We start from the raw sequence: 21,198 nt of genomic DNA, 5'->3' as shown, positions 1-21,198 counted from the left end.
CTAAAGCCAATTTTACCATATATGTTAGCTAACTAGAATTTAAATAAAAACTTGGAATTAAAAAAAAAGAAATACGGCTTGGGACACCAGTTTTGGGAATTTGGGGTGGAAAGGTGGGTGTTGGCAACTAATTATTAAGTTAGTGCAGCAAGGAAAGAGGAGACTGTTACCAGTTGTTAAGAAGCCACGTGTAGTTCGTGCAGGAGAAGAGCGGAGGTAGAAGGTAAGGGCATTCGTTCGTTTACCCTTCCTCGCTTACGTTCCTTTCGCAGGATTCGCTCTTTGGATGCTTCTCTTCCTTTCCAGGTTGCTCTTGCCATTCATTTTAACTATATACCGCCTGGAGGACAATGCGAAAGGCTAGTTAAGACAGTAGAGTTTCCTCAGGTTTCGAAATGCTCTCGCTAAAGGCACGGAGCTAACCGGTCTGCTTGACAATTTAAGCCCAGTATTTGCATTTACTTTAGCTCTTACCTAAACACGCAAGTGCTTCAAAGACAACTTTTCCCACACAGGTCGCCTTCTCTGCTACAATTTGCTGTTTGAGATTCGTTATGTGTAGAAGGAAGTGAAGGAGAAGATAGGGCCTCCGTAAGGTCTGGTTTAATGTGGAAGAAGAAAAGGCTCAGCAAAGATTTGGGGACAGGGGCGCCTGGGCTGTTCATTTGGTTGGTTAAGTGTCCTACTCTTGGTTTCAGCTCAGGTCATGGTCTCAGGGTCCTGAGGTCGAGCCCTGCCCTGAAGGGCTCCCACTCAGCAGGGAGTCTGCTTGACATTCTTTGTCTCTCCCCTCTGCCCCTCCCCCCCAACTCACTCTCTCTCTCTCAAAAAAAAAAAAAGAAAAAAAGATTTGGTGAGAAATCTATGCTCCAGGCATTATACCAAGCATGGAGGTTATGAAGATGCTCACAGGTGGGTGAAGGAAACAGAGATCCAAACGGATCAGCACAATTTGGAGCGCTAAGTCAGGGTGGAGACTCGCCTTCCCTGACTTCTTATGCCCTTGTAGGGGATATGTTTCCCAGGGCGATTTGACCAGAGCTTGCCGCCGGGGATAGGGGAAGTTGTCACAAGTGATCCTTCTAGAACATTAGAATGCATCCTCTCTACATGTGCATTCCTTTAAGGATTGATACCGCATGGTGAACTAATTACACAGTTTCCAGATTCAGGGTGTCCTGACTAAAATCCTGGCCTTGCCACTTACCAGCTTCGGGACTGGGGGCAAGTCCCTGACACCCTCTCTGATCCCTGTTATTAGTCTGCAAAATGGGGCAGACTGCTCCTCGTCTCTATGTCTTCAGGTGGCTGTAAAGATGAAATGAAAGTGATACCCACAAGCACTTAGTGTCTGATACACAAAAGCCATCCTAGTTTATATTAGGAGGTTTGAGTGAATTTTTTTGATGAATCAGTTATTTTCAATGTATTCTTTCTCTACAAAGGAATCGTGAGTTTATAGTGCCATCTTAAGGAGAAAGCAACCATATAATCTTGTCATTTTATCACGTCTTCCTTTCGTACTAACAACGCTGGGCTCATTTTAACCAGCAGCTGGGCAGTGCCTTTCCCTTTGCTCCTCCTACCGCAGCGCCTGTCAGTGGTTCTTTGGGGGGCTCACCCTGTGTATACACCCTAGTGGAAGTTATCATGCTAAACCTAAATTCTTACTTTGAATGGCCATTTCCTCAAGAATGGTTGCTTTTCCAGTTTTGTACTCCCAAATGCTTACCATACTCAACAAATATTTCTGGATTAAATAAATGCTCAAGAAAACATTTAGTTTAATACAAATATGCACGTGGATTTCAAGAATCACAAGGGATGTAAAGATTCTCATTCATCCATCAACATTTCATGGCCATGACTCTCAACCCAGGCTGCACACATTTCCCGTATATAAAACCAAACGGAGGAGGGACTCACAATCCAAAATTACAACACATTCGGTCAGCTGTCAACAGCAGAATTAGATCCCCAAGACGTCACAGGATGAAATTTTTTGATAGACACTTTAAAATAACAATTTTAAAAACAGACACCAAAAAAAAAAAGCATTGAACACATAAAAGGCAATACGCTATGAAAAAATGAGCAGGCAGAATAATTTTAAAGGGAACCAAATTGAACTTCTGCACATGGAAAATATAGTCATTAAAATTAAAATTTTAATGGGAAGGGCAAATATCTAATTAGACGTACCTAACAGGAGAGAACTGATGAACTAGAATATAAAATAAGAAACGTGAATACGATAGAGAGAGAGAAAGAAATAAAAAATAGGAAGGAGGCAGAGAATGAGACCGTTCAGGGTATTACAGTAAGAGTTTCCGAGAGAATGGGGGGAGGGAAGATTCAACGGGAGAACATTTGAGACCGTTTCAGAATTGGAAATGTTTAAAATCAAGAGTCTCGGGGCGCCTGGGTGGCACAGCGGTTAAGCGTCTGCCTTCGGCTCAGGGCGTGATCCCGGCATTCTGGGATCGAGCCCCGCATCAGGCTCCTCCGCTATGAGCCTGCTTCTTCCTCTCCCACTCCCCCTGCTTGTGTTCCCTCTCTCGCTGGCTGTCTCTATCTCTGTCGAATAAATAAATAAAATCTTAAAAAAAAGAATCAGGGAGTCTAACAAATTCTGAGCAAATGTAAGTGAAAATAAATCCACACCTAGATCCATCATTATGAAATACAAAAGACAGAGAGATTTTAAATGCAACCAGAAGGAGAAAACAGAGGAATTACAGAAGAATAAAAATTAAACGAAATCAAACTTCTCAATAATGAGGAAGGTGTGAAGATAACATGTTGAGAGAATATCACGTCACCTGGGAATTTTATCGTTCAGAACAAAATCATGACATTTTCAGATAAACAAGGAAGAAATCACGTGTTTTTCATACGTCTATAGATATGCATGATTTTATTCATATACAGATATTCCTCAGTTTACGACGGGATTAGGTCCCAACAAACCCATCCTAGGTTGAAAATATCATAACTCAACAATGTATTTAATACGCCTCACGTACCGATCGTCATAGCTTTAATTAGCCCACTCAGCCACGCGCAGGACACTCAGCTTAGCCTCCAGTTGGACAAAATCATCTAACACAAAACCTATTTTATAATCAGATGTTGAATGTCACATGCAATTTCTTGACTGCCGTATTGAACGTGAAAAACAGGATGGTTGTCTGGGCACAGAATGGTTGTGGGTTGTTTATGCTTGTGATCCGGGGCTGACTGGGAGCTGTGGGCACTGCCCCTGCCCAGCGTCACAAGGGAATATCGCATGTGGCTAGCCCAGGAAAAGATCTACGTTCAAAATCTGAAGTACAGTTCCTACCAAGTGTGTACGGCTTTCACACCATTGTCAGGCTGAAAAATCCTAAGTCAAACCATCGTAGGTCGGGGACCCTGTCTGTATCTAGATCACGGATAGTTAAAGTACCACGTATTGACATTCATGGGATGTAGCTAAATGAATACATGAAAAGACTCTTGTCACCTTAAATAATTAAATACTGAAAAAAGAGAAAATTAGTGTGCCAAGCAACAAACTCAAGAAGTTAGAGAAAGAACAGCAAATCTAAATAAAGTAAGAAGGAAAACAGAGCGTGCATTAATAAAATAAAAACAAACCTCCATGAGGGAAAGATTTAATAATCTGTGAAAACATCTCAAGAATTAGACTAGCAAATTAAGCGTAAAAGACAATAGCATCCTAGACCCAGGCAAAGGGGACCCCCACCCTGAGAGCCTGTGTGGGGGCTCTAAACATTCCTGGTCTCAGATTGGGCTGTGAGTTGAGAATACCAGGCGATCAGTATGTCTTGTTCTTTATTTACATTTTATTTTATTTTAATTAGTTAATTAATTTCACATGGCAGATGGAAGCAGCCAGCAGGTAGGCCTGTAGGACCAAAGGAGCTCTTACCAGGCCCAGGAAGAGCTGTGGTCTTAGGGAAATGGGGAGCTGTGGCCAGACGTGGAAGAACACACCCACCTCTAAAACGCAGCTGTGCTCCAATTCCCTAGTGAACCCAATCAAAAGTCAGAGGGCAAGTGAGCCTAGATGATGCAGGCCGTAGAAATCGAGCTCCCAGGCCACAGAACAGGGTGAAGAGGGGTGGACAAGGGATATAGTGGGGCAAGCAGAAAAAAACACAGCACAGAATTCTTAAATCTCAGTATATTTTCTCATCTTAAAGCATTATCTAGAATCTTTAATAGTGAGGATTGCGGCATCTTTATTTCTTTGAGAAAGAGAGAGAACGAACGGGGGGGGNGGGGGGGGCAGTGGTGGTGAGAAGGGGCAGAGGGAGAAGCAGACTGCCTGCCTAGCAAGGAACCCAACGTGGGGCTGGATCCCAGGACCCTTAGATCATGACCCGAGCAAAAGGCAGATGCTTAACCAGCTGAGCCACCCAGGTGCCCTGGCATCTTTTTCTTTTAAAGATTGTATTTATTTATTTATTTGAGAAAGCAAGAGAGAGCACGAGCAGGGCGGAGGAGCAGAGGGAGACGGAGAAGCAGACTCGAGCAGGGCACCAGATGTAGGGCTGGATTCTAGGACCCTGAGATCAGGACCTGAGCCGAAGGCAGACACTTAATCAACTGAGCCACCCAGGCGCCCTGCCACCACCACCCCCACCCCACCTCTTTCTTTTGATCTTAATGAGAAGGAATAGAAAGTTTCTCTGTTATCATGTGTGCTCCAGGTTTTTGATAAGTAGCATCTATCAAGTTCAGAAACTTCAGTGCCATAGTTTTCTAAGAACAGATTACAAATAGACATTGAACTTTATCAGACGATTCTTTGCATATGTTGAGAGAATATGATTTTTCCCCTTTAATCTTTTAATATGGTGAATTACATGGATACATTGTAGATTCTTTTTTTCTCATTTAGAATGTCTAACTTTTTATGTGAAACGCGATCTAACTGTAAGAGTGTAAGGCATGTACGTTGATGTTACAGAACAATGATGCTCACTCGTACCATTGATACAGCATGAGACCCAGAACGTTATCAATAGCTTGGAAGTACTCTGTGATCTATGGCCCCGTCGCATATCCTTCCCTTGCACAGAGAGGTAACCATTATCCTGAAATTCATGTTAAGCATTCCTTTGCTTTGTTTTTTATAGTCCTATTCCCTATATATGCATCCTCACAATATAGTACTTAGTTTTGCTGGTTTTCAAAATCATGCAGAGGTAGGATGCCTGGGTGGCTCGGTCACTTAAACATCTGACTCTTGATTTTGGCTGAGATCATGATCTCAGGATGTGAGAGTGAGCTCTGCATTGGGCGTAGGGTCTGCCTGAGATTCTCTCTCTCTCTCTCTCTTCCCCCCGCCCCTCCCCCCACTAACGCATGTGCGGACTCACGTGCATGCACTCTCTCTCTCTCTCAAAAAAATTACACAGAGGAGATCATTGTATTTATATCCATCTGTAACTTGTCCTTTTTGCTCAAAATTGTGTTTTTGAGATTCAGCAACGTTGAATTTCTAGCTGTAGTTAATTCATTTTCACTGCGGTATGATATTCCATTAAATGATTATACTTCCATTTATTAATTCATTCTACCGCTGATGAATATTTGGGCTCTTTCTTGTTTTTTGCTATTGTGACAATGCAGCTATAATATTTTTGTACAAGCGTCCAGGTAGCCATGTGAAAGAATATCTTTAGGTTGCATAACTGACATGTGAGTTGCTGATTTGTACGATAGGTATGCTCTGTTAAGTGAGGGAAAACTTCTTCCCAACTGGCTGTTCTAACCCACACAGCCCTTACCAGTGCAGACGAGTGCCCAAAACACGCGAACGTCAGATTTTAATACTTGCCGAACTGGTAATTAGGAAATTGCATTTCATTGAGGTTTTAATTTGCATTTCTCTAATTATGAATTAACCTGAGCATCTTATCATATGTTCTATGACCATTCATGTTTCACCCTGTGCAAAATACCTATTTATTTTGCCCATTTTTCTAGTGAGCTGTATGTCTTTTTCTTACAGTTCGTAGAAATTCTCTTAATATTTCAGATACTAAGCTTCTGTTTATTTTAAATGTGTGAATATCTTTTTTTTTTTTTTACCATGTGGCTTCTCTCCTCCCTGCTCATGTTGTGAATGTGATTCATGAAAGGCCTTAGTTTTTAATATGTACGAATGCACAATCTTTTTATTTCCTTTATGATTTGTATCTATTTTTTTGTCTTAAGAAACTCTTTCCTACCCCGTGTTTTTAAGGATACTCCCATATGGCTTCTTCTAAAAAAGCAAACTTTTGTCTATTCCCTTTAAGCGTTTGATTTCTCTGGAATTGTATCCAGCCAACTTGCTAAGCTCTCTATTATTTGTCAGAACACACTCTATATTTACATTCATTTCCTACCACTCCTGCAGCAAATTACCACGCTCTTTGTGGCACAAAACAACACATTCATTATCTCATAGTTCTGGAAGTCAGAGTCCTGAAAATGAGTCTCATGGAGCTAAAATTAAGGTTTCGGCAGGGCTGTGTTCCTACTGGAAGCTCTAGCAGAAAATCCATTTCTTGCCTTCTCCCGCTTTTAAAGGCTTCCCGCATTCCTTGGCTCACGGCCGGCTTCCAGCTGTGTTCTCCCTCTAACATCTGCTTTCATTGTCATGTCCCCTCTGACCCTGCCTCTCTCTATATGGGTCCACGTGGATGATCCAGGATTGTCACCCCATCTCAACATCCTTATCTTAATCACATCTACAAATTCCATCTTGCCGGGTAAGGTAAAAGATTCACAAGTCCCGAGGATTACGGACGACGTGGGCATCTTTGGGGAGCCATTATGCTGCCTACGGCAATTTTCTTTTGCTGTCGGGTCAGATTTCTTTCTTTCTTTTTTTTTTCTTTAATTGTATTTATTTATTTGACACAGAGAGAGCACAAGCAGAGGGAGAGGGAGACGCAGGCTCTCCACTGAGCAGGGAGCCCGACACAGGACTCGATTCCAGGATCCTGGGATCATGACCTGAGCCGAAGGCAGATGCTTAACCGACTGAGCCACCCAGGCACCCCTTGGGTCAGGTTTCTTAATGAGGCCAGTTTTGGTTTTCTTTTTTTAACTCCTCTATCTGCTCAATTTTCCTAACTGATTTAGCAGGCGAAGGTCTCCAACATAACGCTCAATAGAAATAGTAATAGAATTGTCCTTGACTTTACCAGAACTTAAGAGACTATTTCTAAACATTCCATCATTGAACATGAGTTTGCTAAAAGCTTCTGGAGTTGCCTTTTCCTGGTTAAAGGGAATTTTCTTCTGCTCATATTTTCCTAGAAATTTTGACCATGGATGCGTGTTGAAAACAATTGAATGCTTTTCTTTTTCTACTTTGATCTTTCTCCTACAATCTCTTAATATGAAGAATCATAGTAGTTTCTTTGATTTGCTAGTATTTAATCAACCTTGAATTCTTATAACAAACCCAATTAGGTCATGATATATTTGCTTTTATTAACATGGCTATGTATTTGCGTATATGTCCATGAGTAAGATAGATAGGAAATTTTCATTGCCATTAATTTTCCAAGAAGTTAGGGGATTTAGACATGGTTAGACTCATAAGAGGAGCTGGAAAGGCTTCCTTCTTTTTCTGTACTCGCCAAGTGTGGGTAGGATTTGAGCGGAGCTTCTCAACCTGGGGTGGGCGGAGGGCGGGGCGGGATTTTACCCCTTAGGGGACATTTACCCATGTCTGGAGACATTTTTTGCTGTCGAATCTGGGGAAGCGCTACTGGCTCTTAGTGGGTAGAGGTCAAGGATGCCATTGACTATCCTACAATACACAAGATAACTGCCTCCTCTTCCCCCCAAAAGAATTTTATCTTACCCAAAATGTCAATAGTGCTGAGGTTGGGATTTCTTCTCATTCTGGAATAAATAATCACTATCCTAATTTGTAATCTTGTGTTTTCTCAGAGGGGCTTCAAAACTTAGGTAAGCTTCAGGGCCCCCACAGAACCTGGGTCTGTTCTAAAGAGAGACCGCTGTGTAGAGGACAGGGCTGTGTGTCTAAGACAGAGAGAGAGAGACAGCAAATGCTATTGAGTCACACTTAATACTAGAGAGAGACAGACAAAAGACAGAAATTTTGTTTTGACATAATTCTCAAACAATCAGTTATTAAGAAATTGGCCACATGTAACAATGTCAAGAAACTGAAGGAGAGTAATTAGTGTTGTATATAGTCTAGCGATTTTAATTCTTGGTATCTATCCTAGAGAAATGCTAGCACTTCTACATAAAGAAATGTTTGAGGATATTCCCTGAAGCAATGTTTGTAAAAATGAAAAATTGGAAGCAATCTGTATGTCAGATCTGTAGCGTAATGGATAAAGTGAGGTGTAGTCATACAAAAACCCTACAGCAATTAAAAAGGAACCAGTTTTATATGTGTCAACATGGATATATCTCGAAAATACATTTTTGCATGAAAAACAAAATTGCATAACTATTCTTACTGTATATTTTAATGTTAATACATTTATATGTATGCAGGTGATGTATTATGTGTTTACATAACACATTTATGTAATGCATTCACACTCAAAATATTACTACATATTTTCTGTAGATAAAATGCATGTAAATATAAAAATGGCCTTAAAGGGCATTATATTACACACCGAACAAGTGTGTAGGGTAGTTAGCTCTGGAGAATAAGGTGCACAACAGCAAGATTGAGGAAAAAATGTCAAATGCACCCTAATTCGTTGTGTTGTTGTAATTTTTAAGAGGAGAATGTATGCATGTGTTTCATGTGTAATTTTTTAAGAAGTAGATAATGGAAAGAAAGACAATAAAATTATGCCAAATTCTTGAGTGTTAATTCCTTTTTTTTAATGTTTTGAAAATACCTTTAATCAATGCCTTTGGGATATTTAAGTTAATTCCAATATTTTGTTAAAATTAAACACGCTCTGATGAACATCTCGTCTTCACATCTCTGAATATTTACTTAGGGTAAATTCATAAAAGGAAAATACTGACTCAAGAGGCGTGGACCATTTTGGTGCTTTCATCTGTATTGCTAGATTATACCCCAAAACGGGCCGAACTGGTTTCTTCTAACATCAGCAATTTTCCTTTTGGTGCCAGAATGACAATTTTGTTAATCTTTCACCAACATTGGATGAAAGATTATCATTTCCAATTTTTGACTAAATTTGAAAGGCTAACTTTACATTTGCTTTTTTTGTGTGCTTTGTGTGAATATTTTTTCAAATATCTGTGGCCATTTTAGTTATTGTTTTATGATATTGCTTGTTCTGTTTTTCTTTTCAAATTTTTATTTAAATTCTAGTTAGTTAACATTCAGTGCAATATTGGTTTCAGGAGTAGAAGTCAAATGATTCATCACTACACACAACACCCATGGCTCATCACAAGTGCCCTCCTTAATGCCCATCCCCTGTCTAGCCCATCCCCCAGCCACCTCCCTCCATCAACCCTCAGTTTGTTCTCTATCTTTAAGAGTCTCTCATGGCTTGTTTCACTCTTTTCTCTCCCCCCGCATATGTTCAATTATTTTGTTTCCTCAATTCCACATATGAGTAAAATCATATGGTACTTGCCTTTCTCTGACTGACTTATTTCACTTAGTATAATGCTTTCTAGCTCCATCCATGTCATTGCAAATGGCAAGAGTTCATTCTTTTTTATGGCTGAGTAATATTCCATAGTGTGTGTGTGTGTGTGTGTGTGTGTGTGTGTGTAAAACACATCTTCTTTACCCATTCATTCCATTCATCAGTCAATGGACATTTGGGCTCTTTCCATAGTTTGGTTATTGTTGATAATGCTGCTATAAACATCAGGGTGCATATACCCCATTGAATCAGTATTTTTGTATCCTTTGGGTAAATACTTAGTAGTGCAATTGCTGGATCGTAGGGTAATTCTTTTTTTAAATTTGAGGACCCTCCACAACAGTGTTAATTCTTTTTTAAAGATTTATTCCTTCATTTTAGAGAGAAAGAGAGCAAGCGTGAGTGGGGTTGGGGCAGAGGGAGACAATCTCAAGCAGACTCCCCAATAAGCATGGAGCCGGACTCGGGGCTCAATTCCTTGACCCATGAGATCACGACCTAGAGCTGAAATCATGAGTCGGAAGCTTAACTGACTGAGCCACCCAGGTGCTCTTTTTAATTCTTGATTGTAGTAATATGCATGCATGGTTGTTGGTTTCTGTTTTGTGTTTTTTGGGGTTTTCAAAATTTGTAAAATAATAAAAAAAATGCAATTTCAATTATAAAAAGAATGTTACAGCTACCAATCGAAACAGTGGAAGTGAGAACTGAAAACCAACGAGTTCTTGGGAGAGTTTATTTTCTACTTTATGTAGCTGATTTCAACAGATTTAGCATGGCTCTGACAATTACCAACTTTCTTTCTCTTGGGAAGAATCACAGTGTGAGAGGAAACACTCGCTCTCCCCCAGGGACACCTCCGACCTAGCCTGGGCAAGGAGGACTATTGGTTCACTTTGCAAGGATTTGCAGAGAGGATTGCTCATAGCGCTGTGGCACCTTGTTCCTGATCTTTCTGACATTGAAGGTGAATTCCTTCTGGAGCAATTTAATAACTGTTTTCCCATTTCATATCCCCAAAACATATCCCCAAAACATTTAGCTATAGACTTTCTATCATGACACATTACAAAGAACATTTGAAACCTGATTTTAATTCCTAATAATTTTTTTCAATCTTTCAGTTGGTTTTTGTAACCAAGAGATGGAAATTTGAGAAAGATGCAAATCCGTTAAGACATGGATCCAGAAAATAAAAATGACTTATGAAAAAGTACTTAGAACAGTAGCTGGTATATGGTACATGCTGTTAGTATCAGCTATTATTACTAATCCTATAGCTATTACTATAACCAATTCCAAGACTACTGTCATCACGGTAAGAGGAAGCAAATATTTTGATTATTTAAAGCTTTTTTTGGGGGGGGGGAGTTCCTGGGTGGCTCAGCTGGTTAAGTGTCTGCCTTTGGCTCAGGTCACGATCCCAGTGTCCTGGGATTGAGTCCTGAGTCAGGCTCCCTGCTCAGCGGGGAGTCTGCTTCTCCCTTTCCCTCTGCCTCTCCCCCTGCTCATGCTCTCTCACACTGTCTCTCTCAAATGAATAAATAAAATCTTTTTTTTTTAAATAAAAATGATGTTAGAAACAAATTTTTTTTAAAGTAAAAACTTTAGAGATAAGGTATCCTTATTTCTAGCAGAAGCTTGCTCAACGGGTGTTAGTTCCCCTGCGGGAAGGCTGTTCATTCTCCTCAGAACCCCTCACCCCTCCCTACATCTTCCCCAACTGTTCTTTTTTTTTTTTTTTTTTAAGATTTTATTTATTTATTTTAAAGAGAGAGCACATGCGTGAGAGTGGGGGGAAAGGGGCGAGGGAAAGGGAGAGAATCTTAAGCATGCGTGCGAGTGGGGGGAAAGGGGCGAGGGAAAGGGAGAGAATCTTAAGCAGGATCCTGCTGAGAGCAAAGCCAGACACGGGGCTTGATCTCACAACCCTGAGATCAATACCTCAGCTGAACCCAAGAGCCACCCAGGTGCCCCCCTCCCAGCTGTTCTTTAACAAGTTTAATTAGAAAGTGTGGGTGAGGGGCACCGGGGAAAAGGGTTTTTTTCTGGGTGCCAAGGACTTCAGTTTCAGCTTCTGAATTTTCCCTCTTCTCCAAGCCACAAGGGCTCACTCTTCCACTTAATGGAATTTTCAAAAGGAAAAGTACTATTTCCTCTTGGTGTACAAACCAGAGGAGATCATCCCTGTTTTCCTGTAAGGGTTCTTATCAGAACTGGAAGAGTGAACCACCTTAGTCATCCATGGCCTCCGCAGGGTCCCCGTCTGTGTATCTCGTCCCACCTTTTTGCTATTCTAGCACCATTATCAAGGGCTAGTGGGGTAAAGCCAAGAACAACAACACAGTAGATAGCACTCTAAGGGGGAGGTGAAATATATTTACAATCCTTGATCCTGCCCCTTTCTGCCAGTTTTTTTGTTTGTAGCAGTTTTAAGGTTTCTGGAGCTTTGAAAGGCCATCACTCAAAATAGCCCCTGGTGACTTACTCCTTGGTGAGTAGAAGGTTAAATACAGTTGCTTGGCAACACCGATTAGCTAGCAAAAATGGCATGATGACCTCAGCTGATGAGTGGACTTCAAACCCTGGAAGTGTAGATTTAGCTATTGCTGGCTCATTCATTCATTAGCATCAAGTTCCCATTAATTGATATTCTATTTCCAGAGACCACCTCCCTCTGCCTCTCTACCCCCACCCCTTTCGAGACAGTTTTCCCTAGTGGAATTAAAGAAACCAGGTGTGGCAAGATACAGGTGTATACTTTTCTGGGTGCATGAAACTATTAAAGAATGATAGGACGCACTGGTATACGCTCTGGGTAGTGCAGTCAGCCAGAACACCCGTGGCTCATGCTAACGTCCAGTCACAAGGAGTCCAACAAAAAGGAAATAGTTAAATCAATTACACTATATCTGCTTGATGGAATACTATATGGTTACTTAAAACTATGTCGCAGAAAAATATTTAATGGCATGGAAATACATTCATATTATGTGAGAAAAGGGGTTAAATAATTATATATATATATATACACACACACACACACACACACTAAAATGATTTGTGCAGCATCATCCTGGTTTTTTTGGGGGGTGGGCAACAAAAGAGCGTGTCATACATACACAAGGAAAAAAGATAAAACATACACCCAAACCCTAACAGTGATTAGTCTCGGTATAGAAATTAAGAGTAACTTTTCCCTTTGTGTATGTTTTTCTGTGTGTTCCCAAAGTTTCTATACTTAACATGTATTGGTTGTGTAATTAGAAACAAAAGCAATAGTATTTTCCTTTTTAAAAGGTGGTGGCACCAGTTAGAATGACAAAAATTAAAAAGACAGGAAACAACAGATGTTGGCAAGGATGTGGAGCAAGGGGAACCCTCTTACACTGTTGGTGGGAATGCAAGCTGGTGCAGCCAGTCTGGAAGACAGTATGGAGGTTCCTCAGAAAGTTGAAAATAGAGCTACCCTACGACCCAGCAACTGCACTACTAGGTATTTACCCCAAAGATACAGATGTAGTGAAAAGAAGGGGCACACGCCCCAATGTTCATAGCAGCAATGTCCACAATAGCCAAAGTATGGTAGGAGCCGAGATGCCCTTCAACAAATGGATGGATAGGGGCGCCTGGGTGGCACAGCAGTTAAGCGTCTGCCTTCAGCTCAGGGCGTGATCCCAGCGTTATGGGATCAAGCCCCACATCAGGCTCCTCTGCTAGGAGCCTGCTTCTTCCTCTCCCACTCCCTCTGCTTGTGTTCCCTCTCGCTGGCTGTCTCTATCTCTGTCAAATAAATAAATAAAATCTTAAAAAAAAAAAACAAATGAATGGATAAAGATGTGGTTCATATATACAATGGAATATTACTCAGCCATCAGAAAGGATGAATACCCACCATTTGCATCAACATGGATGGAACTGGAGGGGATTATGCTAAGTGAAATAAGTCAAGCAGAGAAAGACAATTATCATATGGTTTCACTCATATATGGAATGTAAGGAATAGTGTGGAGGACCATGGGAAGGAAGGGAAAACTGAATGGGAAGAAATCAGAGAGGGAGAAAAACCATGAAAGACTCTGGACTCCAGGAACCAAACCGAGGTTTAGAGAAGGGAGGAAGTGAGGGGTTGGGGTAACCAGGTGAAGGGTATTAAGAGGGCGCATGCAGTGATGAGCACTGGGTGTTATATGCAACTAATGAATCGTCGAACACTATGTCGAAAACTAATGATGTATTATATGTTGGCTGAATATAATAAAAAAACCCAAAATAAAATAAAAAGTGGTGGTGGAGTATGACTGGCTGGCTGTTTAGAAAAGAACTCTTAGCTTGTGTGCATTTGTGGGGGTCATCACAAGTTCAGGGACTCATTCTCAACTTTCAAGTTTATAAGCACAATTTGATTAATTCACCAAAGAACTAATAATGGTACAAAAATGGGTTCCTGCCCTCAACTACCATTACTCTGCCTATGTTATTTTTCCATTAGGATAGAGTCCCCCAAATGTAATCATTTCTTCAAAGACTTTGACTCTTCTAAGGTTCTTGAAGCGTGGTAACAAATTACTTTTCAAAATATTTGTTGCAGCATTGTAGGGAATGACAGTATAGCACCCTCCTAAGCACTGACTATTTGAACAGTTCTAAAATTGTTCTTCTGTAATTTGCATTTAACCATGGCGAGTTCATATGCTTTTTTTTCTCATTCTATTTTCTTTGATAATAACCTTTAGAGAGCACTGATTCCACTTGTGTGAGAGGAAGAGGCGGGCACCTGGGAAAGGAGCATTGGTCCAGGAGTCAGGAATCCGGGTTCTACGGCACCCGTTTTCTAAACGGCCCCCCCACTTCCATGCCTGACCCTCTCCAAACAGCAAACAGAGTGATTATTTAAAAACTTTAATCAGATCATGTCTCTCTCCTGCTTAAAACCATCCCATGGCTTCCCAGCGCTTAAAAATAAACAGCTCTGCCATGATGGGCAAGGCTCTGCTGTGCAATGGTGATCACTCCACTGCAGCCACAGCAGCCTTCCCTTTGTTCCTCAGACATCCCACTAGTTTCCACTCCAGAGCTTTTATTCTTGCCTCGAATGCTCTTTTCTCACGGACGCACATGGTTCCTTCTCATTTAGGGTTTAGCTCAAACATCTCCTCTTCCGATGGGCCTTCTGTGCCTCCCCCATCACATTCGTTATGTTTATTTTTTTCATAGCACCTAGCACAGCCGGGAATTATCCTGATCCTTTGTTGCTTCACTGGTTCTTTTTCTATCTCCCACACCAGAAAGTAAGGGCTCAGGCATGCATCCTTAACTGGGTCCCTCTGTGCCGCAGCCCCAGCCTTTTGCAGGTTAGACGTTAATTATTAGCTGAGTGAAGGAGGAGCTCCGTAAGCCTCGGTGCTCCTTGGACTCAATGAGGTTAATCAGATGCATGTGACCAGGTTTAAGTGGAAGCACGCACTCACTGAAGCCCGTGGATTCTAGCTCGTGTTTTTCTAGAAACCTCGGAGCAGGAAGTCTTAAAAGGGAAGGAAGGCGCGAGGGGGGTGGAGAGTTTCTTTCTGTGGAGAGTCTGTGTGGTATCGTCTGTTCACAAGTGGGAGCGCAGAGTCAGGACTTAGCACGACGCTTCTTACGGGAGACGCGGGCATCGGGCCATTACAAGAGCTTTCTTTTTTGGACACCGGGACCTGCTTGAAGGCAAACAGGGAGCAAATTAGGAAGAGGAAGAGCCAAAGACAGGCGAGTCTGGGTCTGCTGCGGCGGTGTCCGGAGAAGGCACGTCGCCCGCCTGCGGCTCCAAGTGCCACAGCGAACGCCTCCCCCCCCCCGCGGGTCGGCTTCCTCGGAGCGCTGAAAGGGCTTTCAAAGTACTAAATGCAATTGACATCTTTTTCTGAGTTAAAAAAACCCAACTCTGAAAAATGCACAAATGCTCAGAGAGGAAGGTCGGGTAGCCGCCTACCGAAAGGCCGTCGCCCCCGCCTGCGTCCTCGTCGCCCGCAGCCGCCTAGGCGCGGGGCTGAGGGGCGGGGCGGCCCGCTGACGCCGCCGGGCCGGGACTGCGCAGGCGCGGGGCGGGCTCGCGGGCGGTGTCGCGCGCCGGGCAGTTCGCGCGGGAGCCGGGCGCAGGGGCGCCGAGGCTGCAGGTCGGTAGGAACGGAAGCGCCTGCTGGGCGGAGGGGAAACCGGGATGGCGACTCCGAGTAGGAAGACGTCGACCCCGAGCACTCTGGCCTCCAAGAGAGCTCTCCCGAGAGATCCCTCGTCGGAGGTCCCGAGCAAGAGAAAGAGCTCGGCCCCGCCGGCGGCGGCGCCGCCGCCACTGCCGCTGCAGTCGTCCAGGCCTTTCGTGGAAGGCTCTATCGTCCGCATCGTGATGGAGAACTTCTTGTGAGTGGCCGGAGGCCGCGCCGCGGCGGGGAGGCGAGCGGCCCGCGGGCGGGGGGCGCAGGCTGCGCTGGTGGGTGAGGGGGGAGGTGGATGTGCGCCCGGCTGGGGTCTGGCAGTGATTTCGAGCCGGGGTTACCCTGAGGATTGACGTCGGTGTTGGGGTGGTTAGGTGTGCGTCTGGGGTGCTGCGGGTTTTTTATTCATTCAGCCAACGTTTTCTGAAGGCGTCATCCGGCGGCCAGTGGACGTGGTAGGGAATGGATCTCTGCCGCCTGGGAGTCGCGGCCTCCAGAGGGAGGACCTGATCTCTAATTCACAAAAGTGCAGGCGCTGGGAACTCAGAGGAAGCAACAGTTAGAGTAGCAAAGATGCTGTGGTAGATTCGTTAAGAGTAAGCAGTTGCTAGGTGGACAAAATGGTGAAGGTTGTCCCGGATGGAGGTGGAAGGGTACAAGAAAATTAAGCCTTCCTCTCAATTGTTGGGCTTCCCAGCAGACCCTTGACACCTCCAAATCCAGCTTTTCCCCCTGCTTCCTTTTCTGTCTCTACAGATGACTAATAATCATAATAATCGTTTTAGAATTTAGTAAATATGTTTTAACACAAATACTGTTTATCTCTACCAGTTTACAGGTTGGTTTTTTTTTTTTTTTTTGGTCAGGGTTTTTTTTTTTTTTTTTTTAAGCTTGCATATGGTCGCTTAGGATAACAGAATTGTGGTAAGAATACCTACGTTGTCCTCCCCGCCCCCCTCCACCCGGTATCCCCGGCCCCCGGCCCAGGTTATCTATCATGTGCCAGGTATAGAAGTAGATGCTTTATTTACACAATACTCTCATTCTTTCCTTAAAACAGCTCTTCATCTCCATTGATGAGATGAGCTCACAAAGGTTAATGTACCCATGTTTATACTGCTAATAAGTAGCTGAATTGCTATTTGAATCCATCAGGAAAGATAAATAAAATCAAATGAGTTACCTACCATAATCTTATACACACACACGTGTATGTATGTATGTATCAGGATGCCTTGGGGGCACAAAGGATGAAGTGGTTAATTTCATCCATAACTGTGAGAAAGGGCTTTGTACAAGAGGTTTACTAAAGTCTTAAAAGAAGGGAAGAGCACTGTAGCCAGGAGGAACTGCCTGAAACAGTTTGTTGTATTTAGGAAGTGTCTAGTATTTGAGTATGAGTAGAGCGTAGGATGTGAGTGACTTGGACAGAGATGATACTGGAGGGGTAGGCAGCTATTGAGGATCTGTGTTTTCTATGCTGAGGAATTCCAACTTCATCCTCTCAGCGACCAGGATGCATTTTAAGCAGGGAATGACATGTGATTTCCATTTCACACTGGAAGTTGTGTGAGGGATGATTTAGAAAGGGCTACAGGATTGAAGGCAAGAAGACTTTTACAACAATGAGAGATGATGAGAGTTTGAACCTAGGAGGAACAGTGGGAAGTAGTGGACAGAAGAGATTTGACAGGATCTGGCTACAGATTAAGAGGCCTGAGCGTAAGAGTTATGCAGTATTTTTCTCAAGTTCTTTTTTGGCTCTTGGTCAGATGTGATCCTTTTCAGAAGAGGGAGCAGTTTGGGGAGAGTAATAATAAATGCTTTTTGGATCCCACAATTTGAAGTTTCCTGTGGCATGTCTAAAAAAGATCTTCCCTAAGCAGTCGTTTTAAGGGTGCAGAAAATGTAAACAGGTGAGAGACTTGGAAGTCATGCATATAGGTGATTCTTGAAGTTGCAGAAATGGTTGAGCTTGTCCAAAAGGAAATATAAATAGGAATAGAAGGCCAACTATGGAGTCCTGGAGGAATGCCAACATGTAAGGGTGAGCAGAAGAGGAGCTGGGACAGAGAAGGAACTGTTCAGGGAGGTAAGAGGAGAACCGTGGGAGAATAGTCTCTAAGAAGCCTGGGGGGAAAAGTGTTTCAAAAATACTATCTGCTACACTGGAGTTGGATAACAGGACTGCAAAGAGACCACTGCATTCTGCAATTAGGAATTCTTTTACCCTTTAAAGCAGGGTAAGCACAACATTTTGCAAGTCCTAGAAGAATGAATGAATGTGAGGAAATAAAGCTTGTATGTGACTAGGAGAAGGAAGAGGTGGCTGCAAAGTGTGGAACTACCCTGTTTATTTTCATGATGAGAGGACGCTGAGTTTTAAGAACAAGGGAGGAGGGATGTGCTTAGAGAACCAAAGTGGCCTGAAAGAGTAGTTATTGGAAGAATTCCTAGGAGTGAACCAAGTCCAGTAGGATCGGGAATGGAGGGAGATTTTTAGGCTGATGGGATAGCATGTGCAAAGGCTTGCAGAATAACATAAAGATAGTCGAGAAACTGAAAGAAGTTCACGATAGGTAGAATTTGGAGGTCTGATTAGAGAACAGTGGAAGGAGGTAGAAAGTAGAAAAAGATGATGCAAGAGGTAAATTCCAAAGAGTCCTATATTTTCTTATTTTTCTTAACGAGTGATCTCAGAATTGCATGTCTGCCAACATGACGTGGTAACTGATTGGATGATGGGAGCCAGAGGGGAAGAAGATGGTAGAATCAAAGATGATGCAGAACTAATGCTTAGGTTTCTCATTTGGGCAGTGGGACGAATGATAATACCATTCACTAAGAGACCACAAGAGTAGTTTTGGATTAGAAAGCTAGCGGGTTTAGTTTTGAATGTGGGAAGTTTGAGGCGACTGTTACACAACATCCAAACAGAGTTCTGGAAGTGGTAGCTGCATCTGTAGGTCACAGGGGCTGACTTTCAGCATGTAGATCCTACCAGAAGTCATGGAGAATATAGGAAATACCAGGCAAAGTACATAGGTGGAGAAGAGGGCGGGCGTTTGACAACAGCTCTTTTCAGGAGGAGCTCAGAGAAAAGGAAAATCGAAGAAAGGGAATTACCAATAAATACAGAGTCAGACCAACTAATTTTTTTTTTTTTTTTTTTGATGGGGAGGCTTTGTTTTGTTGTTTTGTTTGTGTAGGTTTTTGTTTTGTTTTTGACAACTTTCGGTTGATAATATCTATGTGTATGTTATAGGCCAGGACTTCTTCTTTTTCCTCTTGTTTTTTTATCTTAAACATCAGTTACATCACTGTTTTAGTAAAAGAGTGGCACAGAGATTTTACAGCAGGAAATTGAAAAGTTGAAAGAATGGGGCTTCGTGTTTTGGAATTAAGTTCTAAGGCTGGTCATTTTCCAGATGCCTGAAGTTCCCAAATTAGTTTCATTTTAACCATCATATGAAGGGTTTCTTTATGATCCAGCTTGGAACAGAGCAAAGCATTTGAAAAGATAAAGTAGGTAGATGCTGTGTGGAGATGTAGGGTTGAAACCTGTCAGAAAATACTTGTTTACTTCCTGTATTTACTTTTGTTACCACGTGGCATTTCAGATGATTTTTCTTTGAGTGCTGAAGTGCAAGTGTGCTTGGTTGACTTATTTACATACCTAGCAGGTTAGTAGCAGGGTAAGTTTTTATTCTTGGGCAAGTAGTTGGCAGCTAACTCAAACCATGTGGGAACAGGATATTACTTATGGGTCCTAATTTGGGGTATTCAGAGTCAGAGTAGAAGATTATCTGAGTCCCTTTGTTTCACATTTTGCCGCAGTTGTCCTTGGTGACTAATAAGGATTAGGTGCTACTGTCGCAGATAGTTAATGAAAACTGCTGGGCAGCAGGCAGCTTTCTGGGCTGAGGGAATGTTATGAAAGTGCTTGGTGATGATGCATTCTTGTTTCTTCCCATAGGAATAACATTTATTTGAACACGGACCAACAATGGATCTTTTGGGGAATCTCTGGCAACAAATTAAAAGAAATGGATTTAAAAAAAAATAATGAAACCATTGAATTGATAGATATCTTCAGTTTTAGAATAGAAATTTGGATTGTTTCAATTAGTAAAATGTGAGAAGTTGCTTTTAAGCATTTTAATTCAAGAGAAATATAAATGTAAAATTCACAGATTTCAGATGAACCATGGCTTGTCTTACATAAAATTTTAAAAATTATATGTACAGTGGCTTTGATAAATTTTCTCATGTATTTTAATTATTAAAAGGATAAATCATATCAAATTTGCTTTATTCAACACTTTATTTGAAAAGGGCTGATGAAATCTTATTTTCCCACTCATATTCTTATTTCAGATATGCATTATTTTCTCATTTCTTCCATTAAGTTTTTATTTTCTCTCTAGTTTATTAACAATGTATAAATAAATTAAAATGTAAGGTCTGGCTTTTAAAGGAACTCACGGAAACCTGTAGATAATGTAAGCAAGAATAAATGTTTTTGTAAAGAAAATATTCTTATGTCTTAGTAATTTCACCTCTTTATAATTCAGAACGTATGATATCTGTGAAGTATCTCCTGGACCTCATCTGAATATGATTATTGGAGCTAATGGAACAGGAAAGTCTAGCATCGTCTGTGCCATTTGTCTTGGATTAGCAGGCAAACCTGCTTTTATGGGACGGGCGGATAAGGTGAGTTAACTTAAGTACTTAAAAAAAAGAAATTCAGAGTTGTGACTTGCTTTTAGTAACAAATCACTTTCTCTATCTCACTTCCTTGGGTGTGACAAAGATGTAGAGCTTGAACGTAAGGAAGGAAGTTGGTGTGTAGAACTGCCAGGAGGAGATTGCCATTTCTAGAAGTATTTTGGGCTATGCACCTAGAGAGTTCTCCAAGTATGTAACACTTTAAATTCTTAGGAATAGTATAAAATGTCTTAAATGTGTCATTGGGCTTGTGGAAAGGTGAGGTACATTTACCACGGGCAGAAACAAAATTGTGTGGATCTGAAGAGTTAAGCAAGCTCTGGAGTTGTTTCCCCAGGGGCATTTGCTGACTTTGTACCCTAAAGACATTTGATTGCTCTGAATTGGGGCTCCTGAAGGTAGGGGAAGGCTAGAAGATAAAACTAGAAGTCAAGCACTGTGTTTAGTAGGAAAAATAACACTGCAGAGTGGGACATAGGGTTACTTACTTACCTGATTGTTAACTCTGAATATAGTGGAGAAAAAAAGAAAATCTTCCAGAGAACTACTACTATTTTCTATTGAAGAATAATTGATGTATATTATTAGCTTCAGGTGTACAATATAGTCAATATTTATATACATTATGAAGTGGTCAC

General features: G+C 41.9%; 1 protein-coding gene and 1 long non-coding RNA gene across 2 annotated transcripts in view; one reads left to right on the top strand and one right to left on the bottom strand.

The window, feature by feature from the left end:
• Positions 1–14,522: 14,522 nt before the first annotated feature.
• On the bottom strand, positions 14,523–15,682 carry LOC121100122. Its single transcript, XR_005831847.1, has 2 exons — positions 15,607–15,682; positions 14,523–15,334 (listed from the first exon to the last, which is right to left on the bottom strand). It is a non-coding gene; the product is annotated as an uncharacterized LOC121100122 (long non-coding RNA).
• A 35-nt stretch (positions 15,683–15,717) lies between these two features.
• The window catches only part of SMC5 (structural maintenance of chromosomes 5), an 88,477-nt gene continuing 82,996 nt past the window's right edge, over positions 15,718–21,198 (top strand). The window contains 2 exon segments of the mRNA XM_040620252.1: positions 15,718–16,034; positions 20,404–20,545. Of these exon segments, the coding sequence (XP_040476186.1) occupies positions 15,835–16,034; positions 20,404–20,545 (342 nt within the window). The 5' untranslated portion in view covers positions 15,718–15,834.

The sequence above is a fragment of the Ursus maritimus genome, unplaced genomic scaffold, assembly GCF_017311325.1.
Source record: "Ursus maritimus isolate PB19 unplaced genomic scaffold, ASM1731132v1 scaffold_34, whole genome shotgun sequence".
Classification (NCBI taxonomy): Eukaryota; Metazoa; Chordata; class Mammalia; order Carnivora; family Ursidae; genus Ursus; species Ursus maritimus.
The sequence above is the reverse complement of the archived record's forward strand: the minus strand, read 5'-3'. Positions and strand labels throughout refer to the sequence as shown.